Raw genomic sequence first — 26049 nt, 5'->3', positions numbered from 1 at the left:
ATTATTTGTTTATATCTCAGTAGTTTCCTTCGTGTATTTTTGAGAAGCATTTCAAGATACAAAATATTCCTCACTAAAAACCTTTAAAAGCGCGCGCGGAATGGGGTTCGACGATCCGACGAAAAAGCTCCCTCGAGAGATCCCAACTTCGCCTGATGCTGTACCCGTCGGAGACGGAGTCGCGAATTGGATCGCGAAAAACTACGACCCGTTCGACGGCACTTTCGTGCCTTCCTCGGCGACAGAGAAAACGAGAACTTTGTTAGAAGAAGTGGAGAGGAAACAAAACAAAGAAATCGCGTCTGGAGGCGTTCTGTGTTGCGATTCGAAAACGCCTTCGACGATTTTAGCACACGGGGTTGGGTACATCGCGGACGATTGTTTGCTCGATTCCGTCATCGTCGGCCTGCAAACGACGAAAATGCTGGAAAGGACGATGAAGATGAAAGGAGGCATTCGAATTGTCGAGAAAGCGTTGACAGAGCAAGGCGTACGCATGGATCCGTTCACGAAGAAGGTGTTTGAGCAAAACGTGCGAACGCACAACGAGTGCGTGTTTGATTTGTACACGCCTGAGATGAGGTTGGTACGATCGAGTCACGCGCTGACGGGTTTGCCGGATAGCTACGGACGCGGTCGCCTCATCGGAGACTATCGAAGAGTCGCGTTGTACGGGGTAGACCGGTTGATCGAGGAGAAGCAGAGAGACGCGGCGAGGTTGGATATCTCGAACGCGAACGAGGCGAACATGGAGAAGAAGGATAAAATTTCGATGCAAATCAGAGCTTTGCATTTGTTGGACGGGTTGGCGAAACTATACGGGAAAAATATCTCGAAACCGGCGACGACGGCTAAAGAAGCGGCGCAGGCGATCTATTTCGCGTACTTGGCGGTGGTGAAATCGAACGATGGAGCGGCGATATCTTTCGGAAGAGTCGATGCGTTTTTAGATATTTACTTTGAGCGCGATTTACGCACCGGGGTGCTCGCGAGCGAAGACGAAGCGCAAGAAATCATCGATAACTTGGTGCTCAAGCTGAGATTGGTTAGACACCTGCGCCCAAAGGCGTACGATGAGATTTTTGCGGGCGACCCGATTTGGGCGACAAACGCCATCGCCGGCGTTTTAGTCGACGCTAGCGGCTCGAAGAAGCACATGGTGACCAAAACTTCCTATCGTTTCTTGCAAACGCTTGTAAATTTAGGCGCCGCGCCGGAACCGAACATGACGGTTCTATTTGACGAGTGTTTACCCGAGCCGTTTAAGAAGTTTGCGACGGATATCTCAATCGCGAGTAGTAGCGTTCAATACATCAACGACAAACTCCTTCGCGAAAACTGGAGTTGCGATACGACCGTTTCGTGCTGCGTCAGTGGTATGCGACTCGGTAAAGACGCCCAATTTTTCGGCGCTCGATGCAACTTACCCAAGATTCTCTTGTACGCTCTCAATGACGGTAAAGATGAAATCTCTGGTAAACAAATCGCGCCCGTAGAACTCGCGCAGCTGTTTGACTCGCTCGCCGAGAAAGCCCAAACGGACGAAAATTTTATCCATCTCGATTACGAGGACGTGAAGAAACGTTTCGAGACATACATGGATTGGATCGCCGAGTTATACGTGTCAACCATGAACGTCATTCATTTTTCGCACGAAAAATACGCGTACGAAAGCTTGTTGTACGCTCTGATGGATTCTGAACCTGAATACAACATGGCTTTCGGCATCGCGGGCTTATCCGTGTTGGTTGATTCACTTTCGGCGATAAAATACGCAAAAGTTCGTCCGATATTCTCCGATGAAAAGGAAATGAAAGGGATAATTACATCGTTTGACATCAAAGGCGATTTTCCAAAGTACGGCAACGACTCGGACGATGCGGATGAACTCGCGAAGTGGGTTGTGCAAACATTCATCGAAAAGCTTCGCAAGACGCCCGCGTTCAAAAACGCCAAGCATACGCTGTCGATTCTCACCATCACGTCGAACGTCATGTACGGATCGAACACCGGGGCAACGCCAGATGGTCGAAGATTGGGTGAAGCATTTGCTCCGGGCGCAAATCCTATGCACGGTCGCGACAATACCGGTGCGTTAAACTCGCTTAATTCAGTCGCGAAAGTGCCGTACGGCGCGTGTTTGGACGGTATCTCGAATACTTTTTCAATAACCAAAGGTAGTTTGGGCAAAGACGACGCGAGTCGCACCAAAAATCTGGGTTCGCTTTTGGCCGGATACTTCGAGAAAGGAGCAATGCACTTGAACGTGAACGTTTTGTCGCGCGAAACGTTGAAGGATGCGCAGATTCATCCGGAAAAGTATCCAAATTTAACGATTCGAGTGTCCGGGTATGCGGTGAAGTTCATCAAACTCTCAAAAGCACACCAGGACGAGGTAATCAGTCGCACGTTCCATGAATTCATGTGAGCGCAGAAGAAGAGTATAAAGAGAGAGAGAGAGAGAGAGAGAATACAAGGAAATAAATGTTCTTTGAATAAATACTTTTGTTAATACAAATTTGTTTCGTTGCTAAACTTTAAAGGTTATCTATTAGTATTCTCGTCGTTGTTCCAACGAAACTCACCGTTTCGCTTGGAATTTATACTTATATTTGGCGTCCGTCGCCGATTCCGACACCACTTGTTGACCGCTAATTATACTCTCCGTCATAGACTTTGATCCCGTTCCATAGCTATTGAATTTCGGTACAGCCACCGAAAAGAGGGCATCCTTCTCGCTATCGAGAATAGAATCAATTCCCGTGTTGCCGTTTTGTAACCGGACAATCACGATCAAAGAGGACCCCCACAATAACAAAAAGGCGCACGCCGCGATGAGCCACCCACCCCAAACTATGCTCATAGACTCCAACGCATCGTCCACGGAGTCTTCTAACTTTTCCAAAGCATCTGCAACCATCTTACACGTCGCTAACGCCATGATGTCCGACTCTTGATCCTTCAAAGTGATTATCACTTCCGAGTTCTTCACCATAGCGTCGAATAGGTTGGCCGGAATTTGCGCCGGTTCTTCCTTACCGCACTGCTCAACCAACGCAACTTGCGTTGAGTCGTATTGGCATCGAGAATACATAGTGCCAACTTCGTTAATCTTCACCTTATGGTTCCTTCCTGCAGTTTCGTTAAAATAACCTCTTTGCGTCTTGATGTACGTCTTCGTGTCAGACGGGATCAACGCGCGGCGATAAGCGTCGCAAAATGCGGTGTAATAATCATCCCCGGGTCTATCAAACGCGCAATACTTGGAAGCGGCTTCTGCGTCGCCATCGTATTCTTGATCGATGAGCGGTAAGGTTTTCCTCGGATCGTACATTTGAATGAAATCGTTGTACAGATATACGCCAGCGGCGATGGACATGCGCGCGGTGTTCATGAGTTGAACTACGTCTTTACCATCCATGCAAGGCAACGCGTTTTCTAAATCCGAATCGAAGGTGTAACCAAATTTTTGCGAGGCGGAGTAGTCTGCCGAAGCGTACTGAAAGTCTGCCAAGAACGTCGTCGTACCGGTGAGTACACCCCAGAACAACCACGAACCGACGAGCGAAAGCGTGAGAAATCCAGTCAAGTACGTAAACCATCGCCATTTGCCGACGAGAGAGGTAAGCGCGAGAATAATGCCACTCAAGCCCATCACCGCGGCTAAAATCAAAGCGACATCTGCGGTGACTAATCCAACTTCCGTGTACTCTTCCATCTTCCCGTCGATTTCGGAAATGTTCGCGATGGTGTCTGCCAAAGCCAAGGCTTCGGTTTCCGCCTCGTAGGTGAACATTTTCGCGTCGTCCAAAGCTTGGATAATTCGCACGCTTTGCGCGTTCATTTCCGCGGTGGAGTTGGAAATACTGTCCGCGATAACTTGAATATCCTGTTGCAACGCCATACCTTTGTTCCAAACGAGAAAGCAACCGAGACAGGCAATCAAGGCAAATAAAATCAACTGCGCGCGCGCAAAGAACAAACCAGTTCCGGAGAACGGCGTCCAGTTACACGCGTTTCGGCCAAAGCAAGATTCAAACCAGTGTCGTCGATGCCAGAAGACGAAAGAGAAGAACAAAACAAAAACGGCAACGGCAACGCCGGGAAGCGATTGTCCAACTAACATCATCGTGTAGTTGTCGTTTACACCAAACTCCAAGTCGTCGAAACCTTGCAAAGTGCGAGGATCGTATCTCGGGATGCCGAAAAAACCATCGGATTCTTCCAAGTGGCTGACAATGGGTACGCACGAGGACAAATCGCTCGTGTCGTCGCAGCTGTAATGTTTGACGAACGCTTTTGTCCCGTTGTTGATAATGTCTTTCGTGTTCGCTTTCTTCGAGATGATGTCGAACCAACCGCGAATGTCTTGGTTGAAATTCGGGGCGTCGCAAAAGATGCGTTCCATGGTCGTTACCGCGCCAACTTTCCACTTGGAGATGTCTTGATTGAACACTCTGCTGTTTTCAAATTGGTGTGCCATGACTTTATTGTTCGAGACATCCCATTTGTCCAACGGCGAGTTGAAACTCGTGGCGTTGTAAAACATGTACTCGGTGGAAACGACGCCGCGCATGTCCCAAGAGTTGATGTTTTGGTTGAACATAAACGTGTCTCTGAACATGTAGTTCATGTATTTGACGTTTCTAGTGTCCAAAAAGTCCATAGGTTGATCGAAATCCCATGCGCCGTCAAACATTCTGTCCATATCCTTCACGTTCGTGGTGATCCAGTACGTCAACGGCGAGTTGAAGCTCTTCGCGCCTTTGAACATACCTTGCATGGAAGTCACCGCGGTTGTGTTCCAGTTGGACAAGTCGCCGTTGAACTGTTCGCGGTTGACGAAAGCGTTGCGCATGTCGGTGATTTTGGAAACATCCCACTGATCGATGGTCCCTTCTCCCGTGCGCTGCGAAAATTTGAAGCACTTGCCGTTCACCGGCGCCTCTTGCAAACACACTTGGATCTTTTGATAGAACTCGGCAACCGTTTTGATCGTTTTCACGTTCTTCTTCACGCCTTTGTACACTGGAAACGGTCTAGGTCCGGCCAATTCGCTCTCGTCTTCGTCCCCATCGGTCGTCGCCGTGAAGCCGCTCGAGTACTCCTCGAGCTGCATGCCGTTTTCATCCGTGTTCAAGTTCCCTCGACGCATTTTGTCCGTGAAGTTGGAGTAATCGTGCAACTTTGTCCACTTTGGCACGTACTTTTGCTTCTCGTATTCTGCAACGGTTGGTTTGAAACTCTTCGCTTCTTGTTGCATCTCCTTGAAAAGCTTCTCCTCTTCGTACGTCATCCCCGTTTTTGGGTTGACCTTCATCACCTTCGGATCAGCTTTCGCCACGCCTCCGTTTGCGTCGATCAAACTCACCTCATTCGGTCTCGGTCGTCCGTCACGCACCCATTTTTTGTACTCATCCGTCCCTGGCGTCGGCTCGATCCAGGTCGCGTCCATCGTCGTCGATTTACCTTCGTTCGCGATGACGTCGTACGCCTCAGGATTCTTCATCTTCTCACCCATCATCTCTTGGTACGCTTTCAATTGATCGTCCCAATCCGCGGTACCACTCGTGGCTATCTTGTGCATGTACTGTAACCTCTGCGCTTCAAACTTCTTGTACAACTCGTCGTCTTTCAAATCGCCAGATTTCTCCGCCGCCTCTTTGTTCATCTTCTTTGAAACCTCCGCGATGGCGACGTTCTGCGCATCTTTCGGATCAATCCCAACCGATTTCAGCAGCTCAATCTCCTCTTTGCTCATCTTTTGATTCCGAATCTTCGCTTTCGCTTTTTCAATCTTCATCCGCACTCGCTTCTCCTCCCTTAACTTTTCCTTCTCGATTTCCTTCTTCTGGTCCTCTTGCAAGTGGTACTTCCCCGGGTGCAGCGTCCGGTCCTTCAATTGCTCCGTCGTCAGCTCTCGGTCCGGATGCATCGCTTGGTAGTGCATGACTAACTGCTCGGTTTCGGGATAGTCCTCAACCTGTGTTTGTTTTGATGTTTTAAAAGTCGGCGGAAACGGTCAGTATTTTCGTAACATTTCGATCTCTTGGGAGAAAGCAAGAGAGCGCCCCATCATCATCATCATCATCATCAGTAAACGCGCGAAAGATCATCGAACGAGCGACGTAAACGACAAACGATGGATAAAAAACGAAGAATGATAATCCCGTGCGCGCGAACAGAAAGAGACACTCGCGTCGTTCTGAAAAAAGACGACCGAAAGAGGAGGAGAGAAAAAACGCCAACACGGAGGTCACGAAAGCCCCCCGCGGTCCCAATTTTATATCTCTGACGATGATGTGAAACGTACGTTATGCGCGGGATGTTCCGCCAACACGTCCATTTTGTGTTCAATCGCGGCTAAATACGCGTCCATATCCGTGATGTGTCCAACTTGCTTGGCCGCGTCGCGGACTTCGTCCGTGTTCAGCGCTGGGTCCAGGAGATGTTCTTTCGTCGTCGTCGTTTCCTCCATCTCGACCGGCGTTGGCGACGCTTCCCCGGCACTCCTCTTCAAAGTCGAGTGTTGGTGTTTAATCGCGTCCGCGGAGAACACACCCAGACTCAAAAACAACGCGACTATCATCATCGTCATCGCGAGTGTCATCCTTTTCGAGATCACGGAAGACTGCCGCCGCCTACACGACGACCTCATTCTCTTCTCTTCGAAACGCTTTGTTTACTACGTAGAGAGAGCGGTTCTTTGTGTGGGCGGGTGTCTCTCTTTTCCCGCGGGACGACTTTAAAAATCAAAATGCAACCCTAAACACTTCGGTTCAAAAAATGAAAAACGGAATTTATGTTTCTCGCACAAAAAAGATCTCACATGTGATTTAAACTAATATACTTTACTACTCGTATTTTTAAACGCGCAAGAATAGTACACCAATGAGACGAAAGAATCCACATCCGAAAAGAGCGGTGAACGCGAGGACGGTTTTTAAGGTGGTGAAGGGTAGGAGAGAGGAAGAAGAAGTGGAAGAAGACGAACCGGTGTTGTGTTTGAGGATTCCTGACGAGGAGGATGATCTCGAGGCGAATCATCATCAGATACAAAAAGAAGAAGAGGGAGAAGAAGAAGAAGAAGAAGAAGAAGAAGAAATAACTGTTAGGAAAGGAGCGAAGAGAAAGAGAGGGCACGAGTGCGATTTTTGCGAGAAGGTGTTTGTAACACCATCTGCATTGACTATACACAAGCGTATTCACACGAACGAGAAACCGTATGAATGTGATGTGTGCGAGAAGCGTTGTACTACGGCTGGTAATTTGAAAGTTCACATGCGTATTCACACGAACGAGAAACCGTACGAATGCGATGTGTGCGAGAAGTGCTTTCGTGAATCTGGTACTTTAAAAATCCACATGCGTATTCATACGAACGAGAAACCGTACGAGTGTGATGTGTGCAAGAAGAGGTATCGTTCCGCTCAAAGTTTAAGGTACCACACGCGTACTCAACATTAGCTCATTTGTAGTTCTAAGTATACACATACACATCATAGTACTACTGTTCAAAAGTCGTCTCGAGTTCTGGTTTCGGCATCAACTTCGCGTGTTAAAAAGTCACGCCTCTTCTGACTTTTCCGGGGCCGTTGTTGTTGTTTATATCCGCACCCGCGCACGCCGCTTCCAACATGTCCATCGCTTCTCGGCCTAAACTCGGCCTGAACTCTCTTTTCTTCACTCGCACTTCCTCTAAAAACACGTCTATGCTTTGCGAAAATCCTTTTTTAGCGCGACAGGCGTTGAGGCAGGATAACACGCGCACGGCGAATGCTCGACTGTACGGCGGCTGCGCGAACTCGAGAAACTCAGAGAGGAAGCGTTTCACGTGAGATTGATCGATGCGGTTCGGCGTCCAGACTTCGACGCACTCGTCGAGCGCGTCGGTGATAAATTCCTCGTAGTTTTCCAAAGAGCTTATTTTCTCGTCTTCAAATAACGATAAGATGACGTCGATAGCGGCTTTAGGGATGTCGTCGCCGCAGCCGCGGCCGGCGACTTCAATCGCCGTCGAGACACACTCTAAAGCGCGCAAACGCAACGTCGGTTGTGATTGGACGCACGTCTCGAGCAAAGCAAACGCAACTTTGTGTGACTTTTCTGGGTCGCGTCGAATGGCAGATTCGATCCATGTGAGGACGGCAGCTGTGGCAGGGAGCGACGATGAAAGTGTTTTGAGTTCAGCGCACTTTTCGAGAAACTCGCTCGGCGACAACTTTTCGTTCACCCCGGATCCATTTTTCCTGTCGTCGTTGGTCAAAGTGGTAGAATTATCGAACGTTTTCGACGCTTGATTGCATATTTGTAGAGCCGAAAGTAAATCCTTGCGCGAGGCGTTGACGTCTTCTTGCACGTAGCAATCGTTCGCCGTCGCGAGCGCTAAAATCTCCACGCACAAAGCTTTGGGAGAATTCTCCGATTCGCCCGACGTCAACGCAGTCACGAGTTGATGGAGGTTAGCTTCGTACTGAAATGCTTCCTCAAAAAGTGCGCGCAACGCATCTGGACGACGCAACGGTGCCGCCGACGGTTTCTGACGTCCTCCGTTGTCGTTCTCTTTGTCATTTTCTCCTGCTTTGTATTTTCCTAAAATCTTCTTCAAGTCCCACGTGGCGAGCGCGCGTTTGCCGTGCCCGCCACCCGCCGAAGCCGCCACCGCGGCAGCTAAGACCGCTGAACCACCGCCTGCACCGACGTTGAAACCGCCACTATCACTACTCCCAACACCACTGCGCAACCTTTTGCGACTCGCGAACGAGGACGAACCTAACGCGAGACCACCGATCGGTTTCCCGGCTGCTTGTAACAAATCCGAAATCGCCGAAGCGACGTCCGCATCCTCACTCGTCACACTCAACGCCGTAGCTATCCTCCTCACCGCCGCTGCACCGTGTTTCTCCGCTGCAGCTATTTCTAAATCTTGAGAGAACCGTTTCGCGACGTCTTGGATGACTGAGTTGAACGAAGATTTGGAGGAAGAAAATTCATCGCCGTTGATGATATCCGAAAGCAAAATCTGCGCAAACATGTACGCTCCGACCGTTCTCGTGCACATATCCGTGATCGCGATCGTGTCTTTTCTAATCTTTTCCTCTAACTCGCCCGGCGCGGTATTATTATTAACACTACTCTTCGACGAAGCCGCCGCCAACACGTTCTCGCACAAGCTCGTAAAATGGTCCGCCATCAACTCGTGAAAGACCCCAAAATACGCGCTCGCCGCCGACCCTAACGCTCGCACTTCTCTTCTCAACCCCGCTCTCCACGCGTGTTGAATCGCTAAATCGATCAACAAACAATTCTGGTGCCTATCTGCCAATTTAAACAACAACGCTCTCCCTCTTTCCGATCGAAAAATCTTCTCCAACCATGCCGGCGGTTTCCCTTTAAACTTATCAAACACCGCGTCCGCTTTCGACGCGTCAAAAGTGCGTTCGATCAACCGCTCTAACAAACCAATTTCGTCCATGGTTCCGTCTGCTAAACCTACTTCGTTATTGAACATCATCGCGTGGTGGTGGTGGTGGTGGTGCGCCGCCGCGGTCGTCCCGGCGCCGACTACTTTTAAATCCGCCGCGGTCTTCGTCCCGTCTCGCATCACCGCACCTTTCTCACCATCCGCGCTCAATAGTAACGAGGGATTATTATTCACTCCTCCCGTCGGCGTCTGTTCGTTCGTTCCTTTCGCTCCCCGGACGCCTCCCCCGTCCTGCCCTTCGTTTCGCTTCTCATTCAGTCCCATTTTCCCTTCGTTCTCCTCCTCCTTCTCGCCGCCTGCGTTGCCAAACTTTGCAAAGCTGACTTTCGGTCCCGGGCTCGTCGTCGCGCTCACTCTCGGTGGTCTCGTAATTTTCAGCCAATCGCACACTAAACTCGTCATTTGCGCGTACCCTCGGTAATTGCCTCCGAGCAATTCCACCGCCCTGTTCGGTTCCCCGCCGGACAACGTTGGGTGCACGTACTCTCTCAAGGTTTCAATAACCGACGCGTCCATGACGAAATCTTTCTGCGAAAGAATCTGCTCCAGATAAAGTCGTCGCTTCTCTTTGTTGATGTTCTCATCGTTATCCTCTTCTTTCTCGTTGTCTCCTTCTTCGAAAGTCATGTTTAAACGCGTTGAAAACTCTGAGGAGTTTTGGATGCATTCGCCACTTCTCTCACACTGAATGGGCGCGAGACGGCGAAAGTTGAACCGCGAACTTCTCGGGATCGACAGAGCAGACGAACGGGACGACGAGGAGTCGTTTTTGGGAAGTCAAGGTTCGCGTTTGCTTCTATTCTTCTTCTTATTATTAGTAGTAGTCTTTCTTTGCATGCATCATCCCATTCTGTAACCGCTTTTGTTTACTCACACAAATGGATTCTCTTTTCTCTCTCTGTTCGAACGGGAACTTCAAAATCAAAAACAGACGACCACAAACGACGGAAACGACAGCGAGAAAGGTACATCGAAACTCGAAAAGCGACGAGCGAAGCGTTCGTGGCGATTTGCGCAGTCGCGGCGGTGATTTTTGGACTCGTTTTGTGGGCGCACACACACCATCTGTAGGAAAAAATGGCTTCTGCGCAGCGAAGAAGCGCGGCGGCGAAGCGCATCGAAGAGCTCGCTTCGGAACCGACGACGGCGAAGGCTTTAGCGAAACTGATTTATTACAGCGCGGCGATGATTGTGACGCCGTTGGTGACGTATAACCTGTCCATGACGAGGTTTGTTCCGTATTTGTACGAGAAGTACGGCACGGAGTTTCTCGAGAACCCGACGACGTGTAGCGGGTTGTTCGCTATATTGAGCGTGCAAGTTGTGTTGGTGATGTACGTGATTTCCGCGTTGAGAGAAGATGGTTCGTCACCGGCGATGAAAAGAGAGTAGTATAGATTCTGTTGTGCGTTTAAAAAGTACAATATTTTGCGTGATATTCATATTTATAACAAAGAGCGCTTCCAAATCACCAGATTTATATGGTTCTTCGCGCTTCGCGCCTTCTCAAAAATGTATCAATGAAAAACTATTCAGTTGTGTCCGTAGTCAACTCTTGCGCTCGGTTTCTCGTCGCCATGACGTCTGAGAAGCACGAGTTCCAAATGAGCGTGGTTTGTAACCACGCCACTGGGAGCAAACTCAAGAAGAACAAAAAGCCGAAAATGCACCCGCCCAAAAACTTGTCCATTTCTTTGTACCAGAAATCGCCGTAGTCTCTGCACACTTGCAACGAGTTACGATACCCGTACGCCACGCGAGGTTTCCATCCAGACTGTTGAATAGGGTTACCCTCCGCGTCGAGGCCCGTTTTCAACAAAAAGTCTAGCGAGTTCTCAATTTGGTAGTTACCGATCAAAATGAAGGACTCGATGATGACCGAGTTGACGCAAATCGCTGCGACCGTGGCGTAAAAGAGTTGGCGGAATACCCACAAGTTTGGCACGTGTTCGTATAACAGTGCGCCGTACAAACCGATCCACAAGATGACAAACGCGAATCGAACGCCGCCGCGAATAACTGATATTTTCCAAAGTTCGTCCGGTTGCATCTTACGATGTTCTCGGTCCATCAATCGCGTGGAGAACAAGAATTTTTGGAGCATCATCAAGACGCCCATGATAGCAGACGCCATGGCGATGGTGATGCAGTTCAAGGAAAACTGTTCATCTTGCGTGAAGCCTTCAATGAGCTCGGTACCGTGGTAGGCACCAATGAGAACAAAGATCAAGACAAAACGGCCGAGTGCAGAGAAGCACACGACGCCGAACTTGTACCAAACAGAAAGCATTTCGCGGTAGTTCTCCAACATGCCCGCGTGCCATTTGTTCCACGAACCACTCGACACTTTTGGTTGATCAAACGTACCGTCTAACCATTTTCTCCAATCTAACCACGAACGTTGCATCCAATAGAGATTCAAACTTTGCGGAGAGAACCACCACGGGGCAATGATGAGACAAATAGCAAACGGCCACACCGACCAGGCGTACAAAATTGAACTCTTCACCGACGTGTTCGCGTGGAACAAGAGGAGATAAAAGAGAACCTCGAAACCGAGGTACAAGTGCGATTTGGCGTACAAACCGTACAAGACAACCATGGAGGCGTTCGATAAAACGTAACCCCGTTCGGTACCGATATACATAGCCTGACCAAAGATCAACGATCTCATGTAGTTGTACCCTTTCGTAGCCATGGTGAAAACGTTGAACGCCCACGATCCGGCGAGCTGCGTTTCTAGAGTGTACTCCACGCCGGCGCGGAAGCCTCGATCCATGATCATTTTCATCAGTAACGGAAGAAGCGTGAGCAAACCAATCTGTAACGCGTAGATTGAGTTGTAATAACCGCCCTCTTCCTTTGAAAGAGATAAGGTAGTTTGCGTCTCTGTCATTTTAAAGTAACGATAGACACGGTACAATTCCAAATCCGCAATGGCTAAACTCGCGTGCGTCAAGGCAAAGAAGTAAACCGCCCACGCAGTTTGCATGACTGAGACGTAGAAACCAGGTCCGGAGAAGTACAATGAAAAAATTCTGAAGAAATCTAGCCCGCGATGAAGTCTGAACAAATCTCTCGACATGGAAATTGTACCGGCGGAACCGGAAATCTTTTGTTCGAAACCGTTAACAGAGGTAAAACCCATATCTCGTCCTTTGCCGCACTCGATGAATTCCTCAAACAATACCTTACCGCCTCGGGCGATGGCATTAACACCGCCGAAGAAATCCTCGGCGACGTGAATCATCTTTGAAGCTTTCGAGACGCCTCCGTTGGTGCACGCGAATGCTTTGTCCCAAACGTCAGGGTGACCGTAGTGAAAGCGTACCATCAACGGCCACGTCATGAACCGCTGAAAGGTTTGGAAAATGAACTCAGAAATTGCGGCGAATTGCGCCACGGCACCATGCGTTTCTGAGAAGATTACCTCAGGAAACCCGACCAAGACGACGTCGTCGCGAAAAACATCCATCAAGTTACGAATCTTGAAAGATTCACCCATGTAGTTATCTTGGTTCATATCCAAAGTTTGCAAGTAGGAACCTCGCGTGAAGATAATCGCATGGTTCTGGTTCTCCGGTTTACCTTCTCCGATAATCGGGTCACCGGGCAGTCTGACTTTATACGTGAGTTGCAAGTTACCCTGGTTTTCTTCGTCTATACCCACTAAGCACGAAGCAAAGCCGTTGAAGTTTTTCTCATCTTCTTGAGCGTTTTGGCGCGGCATGTCTACGAAGCACACCTTCAAGTCGCGATGGGATTTGATCAATCGTTCAATCTCCGTCGCTTTCGCCCGATCCATCGTTCCGGGTGCAGCCTGACGCATGCGCCCGAACACCTGACACGTAACGACGTATTCGAACTTATGTGAAACTAACCGTTCGATGGATTCTTCTGGTATCCCTTCTGCGCGCGCTTGCAAACGCAAAGCATCCCCGTACAAGCACACACCTCGAATGCACCTTCCCAACGTCTGCGAACGATCAGATGCCCACCTTTGTGCCTCGTCCCAGTGCTCGTCAAGAATAGTCTCGTCGTCTTTGTGCAAAGCTTTCACGCGTTCTTTAAAGTTTTCGTAATCGTCCGGAAACGTTGCGACGATGAGCGAAAAGAGCGTCTTTTCATCCTCCAAGTGCGCAGTGAGTTCATGGCGTTGAAACGCAACATCCTCCGCATAATAAGGCGTGAACGCCGAGAAGCCACGCATCGTTCGAATATCAGATGGTGTTCTTAAAGCTGTGAAACGTAAAGAGTTTGCAAAAAACATAAGTTGTCTTTGCCCTTCAGCCGATCTTGGCTGACCACCTGGGTTACTGGAATTCATCGAACGCAAGAGAGCGTCGATGATATCGTGCATCTCCGGCGACGCTGCCGAAGCTGCAACAACCTGTACGTGGTTCTTGTCTCTCAACAAATCGGATTGAATCATATCGAGTAACTTTGAATACAATTGCGAAACTTTGTATTTGTATTGATTGGCGTGAGCCGACCATTTCCCAGAGTCGCGCTCCATGGCAAATGCGCAAATCTTCCTGACCGCGAGCAAGACATCATGTAAAGCCTCCGCTACACGCTCACCTCGCGTGTCTGAATTCTCTGGAAGCGTGATGTTTTTATACCTTTTCGCTTCCTTTCGCTTTGTCTTTCGAGCCTTTTTGCTTGAACCTGCGAGCTCAGCTTCGCGCTCTTCGTCATTTTGTTTCATCTCTTCATACGCCGCTTTTTCAGCTTCGGTGAGTTCGATGTTCTCTTCAATCACAAAGCATGCAAACCTGCCGCCTTTTTCGCGCATCTTCTTCCTCGTTTTCTTGCTAAAGAATCCGGTGCATCCATACTTTAACTCAAGGTTCATCGCTTCGAGCATTTGCTCTTGTCTGGCGAGTTCTTTTTCACGAAGTTCGCGTTTTTGGCGGTTGTACCTTTTCCTCGCCAATGCCTTTTTGATGCGCTCAGCTTCTTCCAATTCGCCAGCCGCTGTGAGCCTTTCAATCTTGTCCTCATCGTCGTCATCGTTATCTGATTCCGAGTCAAAGTCACTATCGGGCGTTTCACCTTCGGCTTCGACATCAACACCGCACGCTTTCAACTCCTGGAGCAAACGAATGATAGCGTCTCGTAAAACCATGTAGCTCTCGATATCTCCAGTTTTGCGGTGGTGCATTTGCTCGTTTTCTACTTGCGCGATTTCTACGATGATCTTCATGAAGTCCTCCAAGTCTCTTGGAGCGACTAAACGCAAGGCATCGGTAAACAAGACCGCAAGCAAATCTTTCGTTTGTACCATAGTGCGATAAAATGCAGGATATGCCTTCATAGTGCCAGTTTGGAAAGACACGGTTGAAAAGACAGTGGAGGTCATCATCGCCGGCAGGATAACATACTCCGGGGCATGGAAAATCTGCGACATGTCACGGCCAGACAAAAAAGTAAAGCACAAGTCGTGATATTCAGCGTCACTGAGAAGGTCACGATCGCGCAAATTCTTCGCTATTGCATTCCACGCTCTTCCAAAGTGTTGCCACTTTATGTCAAGCGCATCGGCGCAGAAGTCCGCCGGGTTGGTTTCGTATGCATTTGGGTCCGTTTCGTCGATTTTCTCCGTGATTGTAAGCAAAGAATCTCTGCCAGCTCTTGAATCATCGTCCATCTCATCGATGTGCGCACTGTAACCACCACCAGATTTACCTGTTCGCTTATCGCTCAAACCTTTCGCCATACCTAGCATTTTATTGCTCGGGTTCTCCATGTCGTCTTCTGAATCCGACTCTGCCATCTTCTGGCTCCCTTCGCCAGAACGCACGACAAACTCTGGCTTCGGCCATTTTCTGTTCAAGCACTTGTCGCAGAAGAGATACGGGATAGTCGAGAAGCTTCGCAAGAAGAAGCTCCAGTTTTGCGCGTGCGAAATTTTACCCCACCACTGAAGCGCAATTGTAAAGGCAGTCGCGTACACGGTGTACCAAACAAAGGTATCACAAAAGTACGTTACCAACGCCGGTAAAACGCGCATTACTGTCATGAGGTACATCAAAACGGTACTCGCGTGCACATCGTAGTAACTCGACGGGATTTCACCTTCAATTTCTTCACCAATGTAGCCCAATGAGGCGAGAGGCGTGATGTTATCGCCCCCACCCAAGATGGCGGCAAGCTTGCCGATATTTCCCGAGAGATCAAAACTTCCCGAATCGGCACCAGATAATAAAGTACGACGACGCATAGTTTTATCTTCCTCGTAGTCGTCGTCGTAATCGAGCGGGTCTAACTGCTCAGCCAACAATTCTTCCTCTTTAGTGATATCTTGCAAGAAGTACTTTTCTCTCGCCTCAAAGTGCAAAGCATTTTTCAACGCGTCGCCGTCCAAGTTGATGCACGAGGTGTACGTATCAGACTCCTTGTTCCAGCACAAATCTGGATGTTGCAATGCATTCACAGACTCGCGCAAGGGAGGAATAAGAAGATAGTGACCAAATGCCAACTTTGTGGCCAACACGAATATCCAGAAAATGGAGTAAATGCAGCGTTCGCGGAACGGTGTTGCGAACTGCGCACTGCCGCCCATGTAGGGCTCTCTCTTGATCACCGATGTCATGACGCCACACATGGCTAAGGCGTAAACAGCAGCCAGAGCTTGGAAGTATGGTGTTTTACTATCCGGGTGGAAAGACTTTTCCAACCCATAAAATAAAGGAATCATGATAAACGCGAGCGATCGCGTGACGATAACGAACCAATCTTCGAAGGATTCCTGTTTCAAGTTGCGAAAGGAGAGGGTGGCAAACTCGCAAATAAGCTTCAAAACTGCGTGCGTAACTGCGGCAGTGCACACATATCCCCAATCGAAACCATCAGCAAATGCGCACACGCACGAAATGTGGAAGCACACCGCATGAAATACGATGACCGTGTTAAAGTTGACGTAAAGACTGAACCATCCAGCAACTTCGCGATGCGTCTTGAAAAATGTCTTCGACAACCCCTCGCCGGCACCAAGCGGATGCTTCGCCTTGTTCATCATGTACGCTCTGAAATGTGCGTACATGCGTTGATCAAGTGGGTTGTCGCGCATTTCCATAGGTACACCAATAAATTCAGGTTGTCGGTTCTGCTTTTCCTCTTCTGGCATTTCAGCTTCGCGTTTCTCGACGTCCTCGTTCGCATGGCCGTCCACTGGAGGCATGACTTCCTTGAACCTATTGTACTCCCAAAAGAACTCGTTGACGTCATCGTACATGACCCGATCAACAATTGGCGCTTTCGCGCGTTCCTTCAACTCGCGGCGCATGAATAAGTACATCGGAGTGACAACGTTGTTGAGATAATCGCACTCCTTGTATGGCATTTCAGACCCCTTTACTGGTTGCGCCAAAATGAGTTCCGCGTTGGTCTCGGGATCTCTTTCTGAACGGTTTTCGAGCGTAACTGCGCATAATGCGCAATGAAAGAGATAACAGAGTACTTCAGACATGTGGCGTAAATTAGCGGATTCACCGTAAAGCAAAAACCAAATCGCCAAATGATGGGCTTTCGCGTTCGTTTCCACCTTCAAGAACTCTTCCCGATTGACGTTGTTGAAGAAGACTTCGTTACTTTTGCGCTGTGCCATGAAGAGCGCAAGAATCGGGGATTTCTTCTCTTCCGAACCACTGTTGTCGATTTCGAATGCCTGCACGTCCGCGTTTGTCTGTGCTTGATCAAGCATACCGGTGTAATCCACCCAGTGTTTGAAGTTTAAGAACATGTGGCCGTGTAAGTGGTTGATCGCTTCCGCCCACTGCGCCTCACTCAAACCGTCTTCGGAGATACCAGCTTCGTCGGAATACGTGGCAATGGTGTTTTCAACCCATCGCGACATGTTCTCAAGTGCATTGTGCATGTTCGATTTCACTTCAACTGGTGTTTCCGAGAAGCTCGAATCAGGGCACGTCTTTTGGAATCCAAAAAGAGTAGCTTGCTGTTCGAATAATGGCATCAAGCGTTTCTTGATATCTTCGCATCTCGGATTAATGGCCGACCCAGAACCTGGAACGGTCATATCGCGAGGCACATCTGGCAAGACCGTCGGTGCCGGACGTTTATATTTCATGGACTTCACGTGCAAGCCGATAACTTTTCTGAAGAAGAGTTTAAATCCAGAGAGTTTTTGACGCGCTCTCGAGGACACGTCCGATCGGTTGATGGACGCAATCATCTCTCGTCTGCGCATTTCAACCGTCAACACGGCCGCATACGCGCGGTTGAACAACGCTCTAGCGTGTATGAACGATATTGGAAACAAACCAATAACGAGCAAGACGATGTGCAAAATCGTACCATTGATGATATCGATTTCTCTTGCCATGAAGTCACCATAGGAGCGAAAGGACAACATGAGCCCTCGGAACGCTCTTGGAGGCTGATCCGAGATGAGACCAAAGACTGCTGAAGTGCAGCTGATGAACACGTAGCCAGATATTGCGAAGACAACGGCATTAAGGAAATCCCATTGATTCATTTGCGCCGAAAACAATCTTTGACAGAGGAAGTGATGCAAAACCACGCACACGATTTTGAAAAAGTAGCCGTAAATCAAGACAATGGATTGCTTCGTAACTTCAGATAACGTACCTTTGCCAGCAAATCGCTTCGCGAGAGACACTAATCTGTGTGGCCACAAGAACTGCGGCGATAAGGCAAAGTAATACACCGCCGCTAATAATCCAGCGGCAACACCAGAAGTCAAGATAATAATTGGACGCAGCGCAGTGGTAGACGAGGCATCTCCGACGTTCAGCGCTGCAGCCGCGGCCAAGGAAACAATTATAGGTCCAGGAACGAGTCTCAAAGACACGTGCCAAAACTTTACAGACATTGGAAGTTTTCTCCAGTTACGCATCGTATCTGCGCGCCAAGTCCACCACGTTGGTTTATTCCCCAAACCGCGTCTGGCATTGACTTTCTCCTTCGCCGTGCGCTCGTCGTCTCCTCGAGGGATAGAGTCCAACCAGCAGACCCACTCAGCCATACCAAACTTGATCATGCCACTCTTGAACGTTTGCGGATGGAATAACCAGGGTGCCATAGTTAAGTTCCAAATTGCAAACCAGACGTGCCAAGTGCTCGAGAAGAATTCGTGTAAAGGACCGAGCGAAGAGAGCGACATGATAGCCCCCGCCACCCATGCCATTTCTATAGCCGGTTTGATGTGACTTTCGGCGTACTTAGAGTACAAGCTGACGAAACCAGCGCGCATGGTCATGCCACGCTTAGTCTTCATGTAAGCCGCTTCACCGGTATTGATTGAGCTGTCCAATGAAAAACCTCTCATTTTAGCGATGAACATATTGAAAATAAAGCTTCCGGTAATCGTGTGGTGATACAGCTTGGAAAACATATTCACAAAGCCGCCGTCGAGCCAGCCTTCTAACATGACTGGCCAAGCCATAACAAAGGACGCTTGAATAAACCAGTGCGATGGATATATATTGTGCGTACCGACTTCCTCGTGGAAACCAATGTTATCGAACGCATCTCCAGATTTGAAGTACGTTTCGACGTGCACCATAACTATGATAAGTTTGGTCACTACGAACGCAAGAAGTGACGCGAATAATACAAATTCCGTGAACATTATGCCCGCGGAGGATTGAAAAAACGACAGACCTCTTAAGAAATCGAAGGACTTTGATAATCTGTGGAAATCACGCGAAATGAGCTGCATACCGTTACCGGTAGCAATCTTCGCGTGAAACTGGTTCGCGCCGTCAAAGGAAACTTCTCTGGCTTTACCAACCATCTTGAAACCTACGTATCGCACTTTCCCTCCTCTTAATATGACATTCATACCACCAAAGATATCTTCAGATAAGTGCAAAGATTTAGTAGCTTTCGAGACACCACCATTCGATCGGACCCACGCCAAATCCCAAACGTCCGGGTGACCGTAGTGGAACCTCACGCACAGCGGCTTCGCCATGTACCGCTGAACCATTGTACCGAACACTTGCTCAGACAAAGCGGAAAATTGCGCGACTGAACCGTTCTGTTCGGTGATCATTTGCTCGGGGAAACCAACGATGACAGTATCATCATCATCCTCGAAAGTACGGATAAGATTTCGCACTTTCAAACCTTCAGATAATTGCGCGTCTTGATTCATATCGATTGTTTGCATGTAATTCCCTCTGGCGTAAACAATCCCGAGATTCTGGTTCTCTGGCTTACCTTCACCGACGATCGGATTTCCAGGTAAGCGAATTCTATGCGTGAGCTTCATAATGCCGGCAGGATCTTCTTCGTAATCGATTCGAGATCGGCACAGGTAATAATAGCTCCCCGCGTCTTCCATACTCTTCGCCGCCAAATCGGGCTGCTCGTAGTGCGTGAGTACGGTGTGTGGATGTGCCTTGCACATCTCAACAATTTGTTTATCCTTGGCTTCCCAGCCTTTAACGCCGTACATTTGGCAAGATAACACGTGCTCGTACTTCAAGCGAACGAGCGCTTCAATCTCTTCTTCTTTTATGCCTTCCAGTCTCGCCAATATTCTCGACGCATCTGCGTAAGAGGAGAAGCCTTTCACCGTGCGTGAGAGCGTCTGCGTACGGTCTGACGCCCAACGCGAGATTGTCGCAAGAACTGCGACATCCTCTGCCGTTTCCGCGTTCGTCTCGCGTCTCCCTGCGAGTTCATCCAAGAACGCTTCGTAGTTTTGGTGTGGCAAACGTAAATTTGTTCGTTCAAGCACGTTTGCCCATTCGCGCGGAAGCATGGTAGTCAAAAATCGAAACGTGGAGACGTTCTCCCCATCGATTTGCTCCCTCAAATCGTCCGTCGTCAATTCAACTTCTTCGACGTACATGGGAGTGAGCGTGGATAAGGCCGGCGTTTGTAAGACACTTCTGGCTTTCTGCAATTGCGGGTCGGTGAGAGATTCCAAGAAAAATCTTAAAATTTCCCGAGCTTCCGCGCAATCTGGTTCCCCCGTAGGATTCGCAGTGGAGAACGTTCTGTGAAGAACGTCGACAACGCGCCTACCTGGAGCGGTCAACAGAGCAGGCTTCACTCGCGATCGTACGTGCGACGCGTCTTCTAATTTAGTCGAATCCGAGAGCACCTTCAACAACGAATCGCAAACCTGGCCCAACACGACGTTGGTTTCTTTGTGCGCTGCCGATAACTTTTCGTTGTCATCCGCGACGATATCGTTCTTGATCAATTCAATCGACTTTTCAATGTTTTGCTTGAAAACTTTACACGCCTCAACGAGTGAGTTGCCGGAGGCGTCCTCTTCATCGTCGCGTGCTTTGCGAATCAACTTGATACCGTCGTGGACCAGCGTGCGAATATCGATGAGCCATTTCGGCGCGCGCGTCGACTCTCGGCGAACGACGACGCCCATCAGATCCGTCGCTGACTTCAACAACGTGCAAAACTCTGCGCGTTTGCTCGAATCTACGACGCCTAAAATACAAACAAACATGAACGCCGAGACATCAATCATTTGCGACATGACTGATCCCAACAAGGCGTATTTCATGCTCGCGTTACGCTCTGCGCCAACTTTCGAAAATACCGGCGCGGTTAACATTGTAGGGAATAACACGTACGTATCAGAATCACCACCGAGGAAACTCTTCACAGTTTTTCCATTCAGTGGTGCAAACGAAAGCGCGCTGCGCTCTTCGTCGCTCAATAAATCACGCTTGCGCAAAGATTTAATCACCGCGTTCCAGGCACGCGCAAATTCTCTCCACTGCTCCGAAGCAGCTTCCGCGCATAAATGTGTCGAAGGCGACGATGCCGGCATTGGCTTGAGCTGCTGAGTGGATATAATCTTCTCCCCAAAAGCGGCAATCTTGAGCGGAAGCTCGCGAACAACTTTCGACCATCCGTCTTCCACGCCTTTCCAACGCAAACGATCAAAAGCTGAGGCGATACCCAAGCCGATGAGGTACCAGAAGAAGGTATCCGCGTAGTACAAGAGAGTGCTCGGAAGCCATCTTTGAATGACGACAAGGTACTTGTACGTGTGTCGTCGGAAAATGCGGACGATGTGGATCATAAACTCTGGTAACATATCGCTGTAATCGTACTGATCGCAGTCTTCGCCGGCAAAGTCGTACCCCCAGCAGTACAAATCGAGCTGTAAAATAGCTCTGGTTGGTTTTTCAAGCGGCGAGAGGATGAATACGAAGTCAAATAAGAACTTAGCCGCCAATACGACGATCCAGAAGAGACGATACCGGAAGCTGTCGCTTCTATCCGTGCTCACATCTTCTTTCGTGCCTAAATATTCTTTTTGGCCACCCATCGGAACGAGTCCACTAAAATCAATTAAACTGATCGCGATGTACGCGTATCCAATTGGAGCAAACACGGTCAAAGAAAAGAGACCGCAAGCAGTCAAACCAGTTACAATCAACGCCGCAGAAGCGATTGCAAGTTTTGCAATGCTCATAGTCTTGCTCTTGTAGAGTTCTCGACGGTGCACGAGGAGGACTTGCAACTCAACGAAAAAGTCACATCCAGCCGCGACGCCTGCCAGGAACGAGTAATATTGCCACTGTAAACCTGCGAACAAGTAAATAGTCATAAATGCAAAGGCACACGTCATGAACGTGAACATTCTGTGGAAATTCAAAAGGACCATGGTCCATCCAAGAAATTCGTTGTGCGTCTTTTCGAAAACTGCGCCGAGCGTCTGATCGATTTCCGCTGCAATGCGTGCCCGGCGCATGTAGTTTCTGTAGTTCACGTAAGACACCGTCGTTCCATCCCCAGTATCGTTCGTTGTCATTCGCTTTAACTTACTTGGGATCAAGTAGCACTCGTTGATATCGTCGTAGCCAAGTCTACGGTACACGCGCAAATCCGAACGAATTTGCGTGGCGAGGAATTCCGTCACGGGCATAATGATAGACTCAACAAAGTCTCCCTTCTCAAACTTCATGACCTTTGAGTTCACTGGCTTCCCGTTTGCAGTGATAGCGTTGGAACACACGTGAAAAAGAAATGCAATCATTTCAGGCATGCCGCGGCAGTTTGCGGCTTCGTCCGCGATGCACTCAAAGAGCACGAGCGATCTCAGCTTGTTCTGCCCCATTTGTGACTCTAACGATCCAGAGTGCATAATGCCTAAATCACCAACAAAGTTACGCCATCGAACGTAGTTTCGAAACGACTTCGCATATCTCTTTTCGATGATAAAATCTTCACCCTTGCCTTTGGATTCCTCGGTCGAGCCAATGTTCCAAAGTTGACCAGCTAATCGATCCGCGACGTTTTCAACCGTAGCACCAACGTTATCGTCTCCGGCGCTTTGGAAACCAAAGACTGACGCTAGTTCTTGCGCGATAGGCAAGATTTTGTTCCGCCATTTCGTCACGGCGCGTTCAATTTCAGACTTTCCGGTTGGCTCCGGACCGCGGCGCGTCAAGTCTTCGCCTTCTAATTCTTCTAAATCTTGCCCACTCGTCGTGGCTGGTTCAGAAGCCAAATCGGCGGCGAACCTTTGCGAAGAAGGAGGACTTTTCGTCGATTGCGCCGCCTTTTTGGTGAGCTCAATTTCTTCTGGTTCGTGCGATTTCGAAAACCACGAGAACACCGGCGTCTTCGCTCTCACCAGCGCGTGAAATGCATCTCTCCAAATTCTGCCCAACTGTTTTCGCTTCAAACCAAGAGCAATGATGATGTAACCAATAAAGATAAGTTTGAGCCACGTTTGAAACTTAAGATCAAGCATGTTCAAATCGTATCCGTCGGTCCCCGGGCAGGAGGTATCCCCGGGCTGCGTCCACGTCGAGTTTTCTTTTGCAATAAAACCTTCGACGTCGAGCGCGAAAGTCGGCGGTGCCGGACACACAGTTGGTGACTTTTGGTGCACCAACATTTGGTGGTGGCAAGACAAGTACGGCGACTGCAACGACACGGCTGTCGGGTTAATGAGCCCCGGCGGATGCGACAGAATGGCCGAAAAGTTCTCGAAAAACGCAAACTGCGGCACCAACTGTCCCGGCTTCAATTTAATTTGATGCCACGCTTCGGCTTCCGTGTGTGCAAACGCGTGCACGGAAGCGTTGTGCGCATCGTTGATTGCTTCCCCACACTTTGGAAATTTGAGTGGATCGTACGCTTGAAGTTCCTCACCGCCGTAAAACGGCGTACACGTGCCGCCTTTTTTCCAGAGGAGTTTTAACATGAAGTAAACCGCTCTCGGTCGAAGTAAATCAACGTGATTCACTTTGCACCTTTTTTCTACCGCCATCATCCCGAAATACTCCTCAGACGTGTATAAATCTGGCTGCGTCGGCGACATGTAGCCGCACGGAGAGTGTAACTTTTCTTTCAAACTCGGGCAGACTTTTTCGATGATTGGAATTCTTTCATCCGTGGTCGGCACAGCGGTGACTGCCTTTCCCTTCCAATACTCGTCCACCCACGCCATAATAGATCCACCGGTAACGAATCGCGTGCCACAGCCACTCGCGCACGTCGTGGCATGTTTTTCTAAATCTTCAATCATCGACGTCGTCCAATCGGCTTGGGCAATTTGGTCTTCTTCGCCCATAGTATCGTAGCCGTTCCATCCTTCGTGTTGTGGAGCTAATTTATACGCATCTACGCCGTATTCAGAAACTATGAACGGCTTTTTGGAAACTAAATGATACTTTTTGAACAAAGTGAGCGGCGACCAAAATCTCCGCGTGTACATGTTCACCGCCCAGAAGTCGAGCTGGTCCATCCACACGTCTGAATAACGAATCCACGCTAGTGCCCCCCACATTTGCATCCCAACGACGTGTTGTTTTGTCCTCGGTAAGTTCACGTTCGCTAAAGCGGTTCCGCACAAGACACCTTCGGAACGCACGACCGAGCACAACAAGTTGACGGATTTCATCAACTTTTCGATGGAATCTTCGAATTGACACCCGCTGATGCCAAAGTTCTCCGCTAAATCTTTATCGCAAACGAACAAATTCCACGGTCCATTCAACTCATTTCCTACAATCCAAGCGCCAATGGCTGGGTGCTTTGCGGCTCTAACTTGCGATCTAAGTTTTCTTTGGACTTTCGTCATGGACTCCTCGTCGTTGAAGAACGACTTGGTTCCGTCTTCGAAATCGTAACCAACAATAATAACAATCCCATACTGGTGACACAAATCAAAGAACTGCGTGTGTCTGTGAGAATATTTCAACGTATAAATACGAATCGCGTTCACACCGGCATCGGCTAGGAGAGGAATATCTCGTTCAAAAATCCCGGCGTAGTTGGACGTGAAATAATCCCCATACGGTTCAAACCAATCCGGGTCGGCTCCTACTGGCACTGGAGAATAACACACAGCGCGCATTAACCATGGTTTCCCGTCTAAGTATAAAGTTCTACCTAACCTACGCAACCTACCGGTATCTAAAGTCGTTTCGTTCAAATTTGGTGGGTTCCTAAACGCCTCCAATCGCTTTCTACCCTCCGCGGATAAAAACTCCTTCTGCGGATTGTGGAAAGCCGGATCGTAAATATCTACGTCATCGTCTATAGCTGGTGCAGTTAAACCGGTCGCGTTTACCTCTTCTTCGTGTTCGATTTGTTTCTCCATTTTCTTTTGCTCGTCCGCTTCTTCGGCGCTTACTTCGGCTTCGGAGTCTTCGGTCAAGTCGTTCGCCGTTCCGGGATCTACCCCAGTAGCAGTGGACGTACCCGTCCCGTCGTCCGCACCTAACTTGCTCAATTTAAATGGCACCGATCCTTTCACTGTTTCTTTACCACCGCTCGGTTTTGGTCCATCGAACGGCCATACCATCCCGCCGAGTTTCGCGTTCAACCTTTCCAAGGGAGAAGGAGATCCGTGAATGGTACTCTTATTCTTTTTATGACTCGCCGTACTTCTCGCGCCGCGGAATATCGCGTCCGCTTTGCGCCCGCTGTTGTGATCGTACTCGTACTCTTCGTAATCGTCTTCGATTTTATATTTTCGATCGTTCACCAAAGATGGCTCTTCGCTCCCGTAGCGCGCAAACGCGATGTCCAATTCACTCGGTTTGACGCGGCTTTTCCCCGTCATCGAGCCACCAGACGAGGCGACGAACGTTGTCGCGAAGAGCACGGCAAAGATGGCCGAGAGGATCACGCGCCACGACATTTTCTTTCTCTTCAGTCCTTCCTCCTCGTCGTATCGCCGATGAGAGTCGTCTGGAGGTGCGAATGTCGCGTAGCCTCCTCCGTTCATCAACGCTCCAGGAGGAGGTGGTCCTCGTCCTCCTCGGGCAGCGGGGGAGGAGGAAGTCATTTTTGTAGACAAAAAGCAAAGAAGAGAGACAACTTCCTTTGTTTTTTTTTTACGAGATGTTTATCCGCGGGCAACGAAAAGTGCCTTTGTTTGTGTGTGTGTGTGTTTGAGTGTGTGTTTGCGTGCGTGTATGTAAAGCGCGCGCGGTGCAGAGGAATAATGACGCGAAGAGCAAACAGAGGGAACGATTCGATTTTTGCGCCTTTTTTTTTTCTGATACCCTAAATAGTTTTTGTGTGTGTTTTTCTCTTTTTTCTCTCTCGTATTACAACATCTCTTCTCTCTCTCTCTC

General features: G+C 49.1%; 6 protein-coding genes across 6 annotated transcripts; 3 read left to right on the top strand and 3 right to left on the bottom strand.

The window, feature by feature from the left end:
- Nucleotides 1–100: 100 nt before the first annotated feature.
- On the top strand, nt 101–2428 carry Bathy02g04090 (formate acetyltransferase; the record flags this gene model as incomplete). Its single annotated transcript, XM_007514762.1, has 1 exon — nt 101–2428. The coding sequence occupies one exon, from the start codon at nt 101–103 to the stop codon at nt 2426–2428; it is 2328 nt and encodes a 775-aa protein (XP_007514824.1).
- A 153-nt stretch (nt 2429–2581) lies between these two features.
- Bathy02g04080 (membrane-associated lipoprotein) lies at nt 2582–6598 on the bottom strand (the record flags this gene model as incomplete). Its single annotated transcript, XM_007514711.1, has 2 exons — nt 2582–5983; nt 6314–6598. 2 exons carry the CDS (start codon nt 6596–6598, stop codon nt 2582–2584), a joined length of 3687 nt encoding a protein of 1228 aa, XP_007514773.1.
- A 293-nt stretch (nt 6599–6891) lies between these two features.
- On the top strand, nt 6892–7467 carry Bathy02g04070 (the record flags this gene model as incomplete). Its single annotated transcript, XM_007514509.1, has 1 exon — nt 6892–7467. The coding sequence occupies one exon, from the start codon at nt 6892–6894 to the stop codon at nt 7465–7467; it is 576 nt and encodes a 191-aa protein (XP_007514571.1).
- A 91-nt stretch (nt 7468–7558) lies between these two features.
- On the bottom strand, nt 7559–10111 carry Bathy02g04060 (predicted protein; the record flags this gene model as incomplete). The annotated part of the gene is made up of 1 exon (XM_007514933.1): nt 7559–10111. The coding sequence occupies one exon, from the start codon at nt 10109–10111 to the stop codon at nt 7559–7561; it is 2553 nt and encodes an 850-aa protein (XP_007514995.1).
- A 450-nt stretch (nt 10112–10561) lies between these two features.
- Bathy02g04050 (predicted protein) lies at nt 10562–10876 on the top strand (the record flags this gene model as incomplete). The annotated part of the gene is made up of 1 exon (XM_007514438.1): nt 10562–10876. The coding sequence occupies one exon, from the start codon at nt 10562–10564 to the stop codon at nt 10874–10876; it is 315 nt and encodes a 104-aa protein (XP_007514500.1).
- A 136-nt stretch (nt 10877–11012) lies between these two features.
- Nucleotides 11013–25610, bottom strand: Bathy02g04040 (predicted protein; the record flags this gene model as incomplete). The annotated part of the gene is made up of 1 exon (XM_007514991.1): nt 11013–25610. One exon carries the CDS (start codon nt 25608–25610, stop codon nt 11013–11015), a length of 14598 nt encoding a protein of 4865 aa, XP_007515053.1.
- Nucleotides 25611–26049: the final 439 nt, after the last annotated feature.

The sequence above is a fragment of the Bathycoccus prasinos genome (genome assembly GCF_002220235.1).
Source record: "Bathycoccus prasinos genomic : Chromosome_2".
Lineage (NCBI taxonomy): Eukaryota > Viridiplantae > Chlorophyta > Mamiellophyceae > Mamiellales > Bathycoccaceae > Bathycoccus > Bathycoccus prasinos.
This window is presented reverse-complemented; position numbering and strand designations above follow the sequence as displayed.